Here is an 8,058-nt window from a genome sequence, read left to right as displayed (position 1 = left end):
CGCTTCCCGAGTCTCGCGAGAGCGGGCTGGGACGCGCGGGACGCGGCCTTCCCGCCCGGGCGCCTGCTCAGAGCCTGTCAGTCGGATCCTGTCAGCCGCTGTCAGCCGGGCCTGTCAGCCGCAGCCTTCCTGTCAGCAGGATCCCGTCAGCCCAGCCGGATCCCGTCAGCCCAGCCAGATCCCGTCAGCCGGATCCCGTCAGCCCAGCCAGATCCCGTCAGCCGGATCCCGTCAGCCCAGCCGGATCCCGTCAGCCGGATCCCGTCAGCCGGGCCTGTCAGCCGGATCCCGTCAGCCGCTGTCAGCCGGATCCCGTCAGCCGGGCCTGTCAGCCGCAGCCTGTCAGCCGGGCCTGTCTCAGTCGGACAACAGGCTGGGAAGGCGGGACAGTCAGTCGCCTGACATAGGGATGCACCTTCCGCAGTTTAAGCTGAGGCGAACAGATGGGTGGAGCTGACTTCCCAGGGCGAGCCTCTCCTGGCAGAACTAGTGCCTGAATATGAGCAAAAGAAATTAAAGATCTTGAGCCCGGTGCGATGTCCTCATGGCTAAATCCTCGCCTTGCGACTGCCGGGGTCCCATGTGGGTGCTGGCTAGTGTCCCGGCGGCCCCGCTCCCCTTCCAGCTCCCTGCCTGTGGCCTGGGAAAGCAGTCGAGGATGGCCCAAAGCTTTGGGACCCTGCACCCGCGTGGGAGACCCGGAAGAGGCTCCTGGCTTCGGATCGGCATAGTATTGGCCCTTTGCGCTCACTTAGGGAGTGAATCATCGGACGGAAGATCTTCCTCTCTGTCTCTCCTCTCTGCATATCTGCCTTTCCAATAAAAAATAATAAAAATAAATCTTTTTTTAAAAACCTGCCTTTCCAATAAAAATAAATGAATCTTTAAAAAAATACTTTAAAAAGATGATCGAACTAAGACAATACAGAGAATAATAAAAGGCATATCTTTTAAAACCTCGATAAACGGTGTTCAAGGAATGAAGACATTGAAGCAAACCTGTAAACAAAACGGCGACAGTAGATGGCACTGGGGACGTTGTCCAAGATAGGACATTGCACGAAGTGATTTTTTGAGCAAATTCTCTCAAACTTACAAGATCTAATTGTTGCAAGGTGCGAGCAAGATCACACCAGACATGCCTAAGGTTTATTAAGGAGTCCATTAACCAAGCTTGGTGACCACAGAGCACACTAGAAGCAGCAAAGCACAGGTCCACTCGGCCAGCCAGTCGGTCGTCACCCCAAGAGGAACAAACGGTCATACCCCCAAGTCCATCCGTTACTCCGAAGACCTACGTCCCAGCTTCCCCAGAATGCAAGTCATCCTGAGAGACGTGTAATGAATAACCCGGACACACTTCCCACGCTGCAGACATTCACCTTTCCCTGGCTTCTCTGCCCACACTCCACTCCTGCCAGGCCGCCCCTCTCCTGGGACTCCTGAGAGCCGCAAACCAGAAATAAAGCAGCTTAGCATTGCTGTCTTCACTGTCCCGCCCAAGCAGTGAACACAGGGGAATACAGACCCACGGGCCACGCTCAGGGGATGCCTGACCTCACATCTGTCCGTGGGAAGCCAGAGAGCAAGCAGGCACTGGCGAGGCCAAGGGTCGGAAAGCCAGAGCGATGGAGCAGGGGCGAGAGGCAAGCCCTTCTCTAGCATTAGCCCTCCAGTGCAATACCACTGTCTCTCAGGGGCCAGTTGAGTCACAGGTGGGCAGGAGGGAGCAGGTGTGGGGGAGTGACTTCCAAGCTCCTGACCCTGAACTGGCCGCCTGCCTCACCACAATGATCTCTGTGATATTTAAATAGATCAAGAAAGTAGAAAAATAGAAATTACTATTTCCCCATCAGTTTTTAATCACTTTCTCACTAGATTTTTTAATGGCATCAGAACAAAATTGTTTTATTACAGTATTGTTAAATTTAACATTTCTCACTTCGTTTTTACTTTACAAGAATTATTTTCTCCTGGATTTTTTGTGTAAAAAAAAGTCATTGAGTCGTAACACAGAGCAGTGGAAACACATCTTACGTGTGCGGTTTGGTGGATACGTGTGATCACCCGTCAGATCTTCCCTGGGAAGACATGAACTACATCCACAGCTCAGACTGCCTCGGGCTTCCTGACGGCACTGCTCAACACCAAAGCGTTGTCGGCAGCTCGGTCGCTGTGGGCAGCTTTGCTGGGTGGCAGACATCAGGTGGGGATGGAGCCATCTCCATACTGTCGCTGTCCCGCAGCGGCGGACTTGGTGCACGGAGCCGAGAATGACACGCGTGGACCCTGACGCGTGTCAAAGCCGAAGTCTATTAGTGGCGTCAGACTTTGTGCACGAGGGCCTGTGGGGTAAGGGAGGAAGCACTGAGCATCAGCAGAGCCCAGTAACAGTGCCTATGCTTGTCTGGAACTCCTTTTGTCTCGTATATTCCACCGAGTGTTCTCACACACATACTGTCCGTCCAACTGTTCTTATACCAATGATATCCAGTCAGTTACACGAAAGGTGGCCATCCGGTTGTTCTCGTGCCAATGTTAGCCAATCAGCTGTGATCCTGTGCGCGCTGACCTTCTAGGGTCACAGGGTCCTCCCAGACACACGCTCAAGAACATTAGATGTCGTCTGATTTTACTCACTCTGTTGCGTGGGTGATGACAGAGTCTTGTGATTCCCAGCCAGGTTTTATAATTGATGTTTTACTTATCTGCTAGTTTGAATTTTTGTGACCACTAGGAAAATACTGAAATACTGAAATATAATCAAATACTGAAAATTAATTGCCCGACATTATTAACAGGGGTACAGTAATGTATCATGGCTCAGTTCCTAAATATATTCCCATTCCAAACCCCAGTGCCACAGGCTGGATCAGTAACTCAACAAACTCAACAAACTCTGATTTTCTGAAATGCAGTGGAGCCACCGGGTTATGATCCAGCAGCCGTATGGGATCCCAGCACGTGCAAGGTGAGGACTTTAGCCACGAGGCTACCATGCTGGGCTCTATTTTTATTTTTTAACTAAGGTTTCTTCAAAGGGATAAATATTGATTGATTTGTAGTTAACTGTTTTTTATCCAGGCGAAGACAGGGAATGTGACTGAAATCTGTTAATTGGGTTTTGTTTTGACATAACTCAGGTATGTGTATTATTTTCTTCCTGTGTTTCTCTGAAAGCCAAACTGACATCTTTTCAGAAGAAAACATATTTTTATAAAAGCAAGGGAGTGAGCAACGGGAAGACCCAAGCATTGCGGCATTTACGTTCATTTTTAATTGTTACAAACATCGAGTGAGACATTCATTCTCGTTATTTATCATCCGTCTTCGATCCACGTGCTCCTGGCTCCTACAGCCAGTGCGGGGCAGCACACACTGCAAGGGAGCTGGGAGGCAAGAGCCACGCAAACCCCGAGGTGCTGAGCAGGTGTGCTTGAGGGTTCAGACTGCTGTGGTCCATCTCATCTCTGAATTTTAAACTTAGCACACTCCACACCTCGTAAAAATTTTTTATTTCATCAGCGGGGGAAAAATCAAGTAATATCACTTTACAGGTTTGTGACTCCTGAAATCTATGCCACTAGGCTACCACGCTGGGCCCAGTTTCCCCATTTTGAAAAAAAAAAATGCCTGATGTGGTTCCCCCATCCACAGGGGGTCAGTGTGAGACAGGCTTTACCGCCTGAGCTATCCAGAAGACACTGGAGTCATCTGAAGACCAGCTGATTCCGGAGGGTCATTTTTGTCTCAGTGATGGTTTTGCAATTCCTGCCAGTGTTTCTAAGTCTGGAGATGTGGTATCTGCATGGATCCATTTGAGAGTATGTCGGGCTCGGTGTGGCATCACACTTAGGCTTTTGTCTGTTTTGATGTTTCAAATCAGAGCTGAGTGTCAGCCCACCAGAACTTTTTAAGACCCCAATCTTGTGAGGCTTTTTCCCCAAGTGCTCTTGGGACCACAAACCAACTCGTTTATCACCCACATTGCAATGACTTATTCACTTCTCTCTTAAACTCTTGTCTGAAAAGTCTGTGGAAAAAATAGCAGATCCGGGCCTGGCACAAGTAGCCTAGTGGCTAAAGTCCTTGCCTTTCACCCACAGGGATCCATATGGGCGCTGGTTTGTGTCCTGGCTGCTCCACTTCCCATCCAGCTCCCTGCCTGTGGCCCCGGGAAAGCAGTCGAGGACAATCCAAAGCCTTGGGACCCTGCACCTGCGCGGGAGACTCAGAAGAAATTCCTGGATCCTGGCTTCAGATCGGCATAGCATCGGCTGTTGCGCTTGTTTGGGGAGTGACTCATTGGACGAAAGATCTTCCTCTCTGTCTCTCCTCCTCTCTGTATATCTGACTTTCCAATAAATAAAGAAATCTTAATAAATAAATAAATAAAAACATTTTTTCAACATCTGCCTATTTCTGCTTTGTACATATATGAGTTTTTACCCTCTGTACACCTGCTGGGTTACTGACGAATTGTTTCCCATTGCAAAGCCCTGCACTTCCCCCAGTTGACTGGTTGCTTAGGTAAAAGCTTAGCTGATTGCTAAGTGATCAGCCAGGGAGAAGCCTGCCAGGCCCCCTGGGGCCCTCGAAGAGGTGGAAAGGACTTTGGAACCAAAGAGCGGTGCTAGAGCTGAGTCAGCCTCTCACTCCCCAAGCCCTGTAAAGAAATGGTTGACCCTCTCGCCGTCTGTCTTCTCTTCCTGTCCGCTGACAGCAGGGGGCGATGTTGACTGCGCTTTACCGCCCTGGCTCAGCGTGTGCGCGCAGTCACCGCTGGTCCAACCGCACTAGGTCAACTCTACATGCTTTCAGTGCATTTTCTTTTCCTTTAATGTCTTTCTTCTATTTTCTTACTTTTAAAACATTCTTCCAAGTTTTGGGGGGGAGCATTCAGATTTTGAGTTACACCTGTATTTCTACACATTAAGCTGCTTTGCATAGACATGTTTGCATTAAAATAATATGGCTCCCTGCTCCCCACTTCTGGCAATTCTACATGACAACTAGCATGCCTTTCAGGTTTGTTTTGTTTTTTAATGAATGCTGCCCCAAGGCACTTACAGCTCTCCTTCCTAGGCCACGATGTTCCCTCTCCTCAAAACAGTGTCAAATTGCCTTTTTAAAACTAAGTTTTAAAAACATAGGTTTTATTTTTATGTGAAAGGACAAAATTGCAGAGAGAGGAGGTGAGACACGGGGAGATCTTCCACCCGCTGGTTCACCTGGCCGGAGCTTTGGGAAAGCCTCAGCCGGGCTGGGAGTGGTGGCCTAAAGCGCCAGTCACAGATGGAGATAATGAGATGCTTTCTCAATGTCCCCCAGAGGCGACCTCCATCAGGGACACTCACTGGTGTTGCCTCTTTTCTCTCCTCCTGACCTACCCTTGTTGTTCCCAGCAGGAACTTCCTGAGTAACTACGGGTACTCCCATCTTCATCCAAGCCGCAGTCACTCCCTAAGTGACTGTGCTAGGTGGGCACTGAGAAGAAAAACCAAAACCAAAACCAAACAAAATGAGTCATATATTACTAGTACCTGCCCTGAAGTGCATGATGAAACAAACAAAGTCACACACACCAGAAAACCAACCTTGCAAATTGCAGTCTACACACGGGGGGGGGGGGGGTCCTATGTGGCAGTGTTAACCCATTAAAAAAGTTTATCCTCATTCTAAATTATAATATTCCTGTTAAATCAAATTGGTTGTACTCTTTTTTTAAGGATTTATTTATATTGAAAAGTGAGCTATATTATACAGAGATTAGAGGCAGAGAGGAAGATCTTCTATCCGCTGATTCACTCCCCAAGTGGCTGCAAAGGGCCAGAGTTGAGTTGATTCGAAGCCAGGATCCCGGAGCTTCTTCAGGGTCTTCCACGTGGGCGCAGGACACGAACTGGCACCCATATAGGATGCTATCACTTGTAGGCAGAGGATTACTCAGTTGCGCCATTGTGCCATTCCCTGACACTGATTGAATAATAATACCTGAATGTAGACGGGTGACAACTGCATGAAGTGGTTGCAGACTACTGAAGCTTGGGGAGTGACTGAGACTCTTGCCTCCTAGCAACTCGACATTCCATGCAGGAACACAAACGCATAAACAGGGGTGGTATAGGCGACCATAAGCTTAGAATCCAGGGACAGGAGGAAGGACAGCAGAGAGGGGCAAGGTGGAGGAAGGACGGCAGAGAGGGGCAAGGTGGAGGAAGGACAGCAGAGAGGAGCAAGGTGGAGAAGTCCCAGCTGCAAGTCCCAGCTGTAAAGCTTTTGCTCTGGTCCAGGGGGCAGGAAGTAACAGCCTGAATCCCTGAAGAAATGGAAGGAGGACAGATAATGTAACAGGCTGCTTGAAACCATCTTGTTTAAGTGTGGCTGTTGAAGAGTAACACGAAGGTGAAACTGGCCGTGGAGGGTGGTGGTGTAAACAGGCAGCCGCCAGGCGAGCTAACACAGCTGGGGAAGGAAAGCAGAAATCCTCATAAAGGACAACCAGGAGCCCCAATGACCAGGGAGCGTCAGCATGGAATCTTCTGGTAGTTAGCTGCGCCCTTTCTCCCACTTTAAAAATGGGAGAAAGTTACCAGGTGACTGTATAAAGCTTTCTAAGTCTCAGCCAAGTCCTAAGTACTCTAAGTTTATTGACCCCTTGTTGTGAAGCTTTATTTCCCACCAAGGAAACCGAAACCCAAGGTTAAGCAACTTGCCAGAGGCAATGCAGCTAGCTGATAAGAGGCAGGACTACACCCTGGGGCTCTGGGTCTACTTACCTATTCCCTTCTTAAGTGCTTATTTCCACTTCACTCACTTATTATAACTTACTGTTTTTTTAAATTTAACCTATTCTTTTTGTTTTAAATTGAAAAGTTCATTTTTATTTATTTTTAAAGATTTATTTATTTATTATTGGAAAATTAGACATACAGAGGGGAGGAGAGACAGAGAGGAAGATCTTCCTCTTCACTCCCCAAGCAGCTGCAATGGCCAGAGCCGAGCGATCTGAAGCCAGGAGCCAGGAGCTTCTTCCATGTCTCCCATGTGGGTGCAGGATCCCAAGGCTTTGGACTATTCTTAACCCTCTACCAGAATAAAAAGGTCGAACACACAACGCTAAAGCAGGTCATGCTTCACGCTTAAGTGCGGAACATTTGCTCTTCATGGAAGATTTTGGTTCTAAGACGACACCCTCTCCGCCTGTAGCGATCACGGCCAAGCGGGGAGTCTGCTGCACGCGAGGCTCCCCACGGTGAACTGCCAGGTTCCCGGCCGGGGAGCCCCGCCCACCGCGCCCCGCCCCGCCCACCGCTCACTGCCCCGCCCACCGCGCCCCGCCCCGCCCCGCCCACCGCGCCAGGCCGTGGCGCCGGTGGCCGCTCTGCGCATGCGGAAGCGGCCGCCGGCTCCCAGCTCTCCGCCTGGCGGGGAGTAGCTGGTGTTTCTGAGAGGACGATTCGCAAGGCGGGCCCTGGCACGGTTCCCCGCGGGCAGTCCTCGGTGCGGGTCCTTCTCGCGCTCGAGCGGCGTCCGGAGCGCGGCCCAGTCCCGTCTTGCTGCCCGACGGTGTGCGGAGGGGCCCGCGGCGGCCGCCAGTTGGCTGTCGAAAGTGCCGGCCCCCGCGCCGGCGCCGGCAGCCGCCGGGTGGGAAGGCTCAAGATGGCGTGCCTGTTAGAGACCCCAATCCGCATGAGCGTCCTCTCGGTGAGTGCGTGAGAGGCGCTGCGGCCGCCGCCCGGCTGCCCGGCCCGCACGGTCCCTCCACCCGCGCCGCGTGGGCCCCGGGCACCAGCCGCCGAGGGGCCGCCCGCTCCGCCGCGGGCGCCGGCCGAGCCCCCCGAGACGCCTGCCGCCCGCGGCCGCTCCGTCGCCGGCGTGCAGGCCCGCGGGGCCCCGGGCCGGGGCGCGTCCACCCCGGGCCGGCCGCGCTCCAGGTCGGGGCTGGCCGTGGCGACCCCGCCGTGGGCGGAGCTCGGCGTTCTGCGGCCGGCCCCGGGCCGAGCGCGGCGTCCCGCACCTGTCCGCTCTCGGGGCTCAGCTGTCGGAGGGGGCGAC

General features: G+C 51.9%; 1 protein-coding gene across 6 annotated transcripts in view; it reads left to right on the top strand.

The window, feature by feature from the left end:
- Positions 1-7,408: 7,408 nt before the first annotated feature.
- Positions 7,409-8,058, top strand: part of ARMC8 (armadillo repeat containing 8) — a 78,808-nt gene continuing 78,158 nt past the window's right edge. For 4 of the 6 annotated variants that reach the window (XM_041004417.1, XM_041004388.1, XM_041004378.1 and 1 more), the window contains exon 1: positions 7,433-7,707. In XM_041004417.1, the coding sequence (XP_040860351.1) occupies positions 7,663-7,707 (45 nt within the window). In that variant the 5' untranslated portion in view covers positions 7,433-7,662. Of the gene's footprint in view, positions 7,708-8,058 lie in introns of all 6 variants that reach the window. The other 2 variants (XM_041004399.1, XM_041004428.1) reach the window with 2 other exon arrangements.

Source organism: Ochotona curzoniae, unplaced genomic scaffold (assembly GCF_017591425.1).
Source record: "Ochotona curzoniae isolate NIBS_2020 unplaced genomic scaffold, NIBS_Ocur_1.0 contig_1302, whole genome shotgun sequence".
Classification (NCBI taxonomy): Eukaryota; Metazoa; Chordata; class Mammalia; order Lagomorpha; family Ochotonidae; genus Ochotona; species Ochotona curzoniae.
Note: the sequence above shows the minus strand (reverse complement) of the source record. Positions and strands in the feature narration are given on the sequence as shown.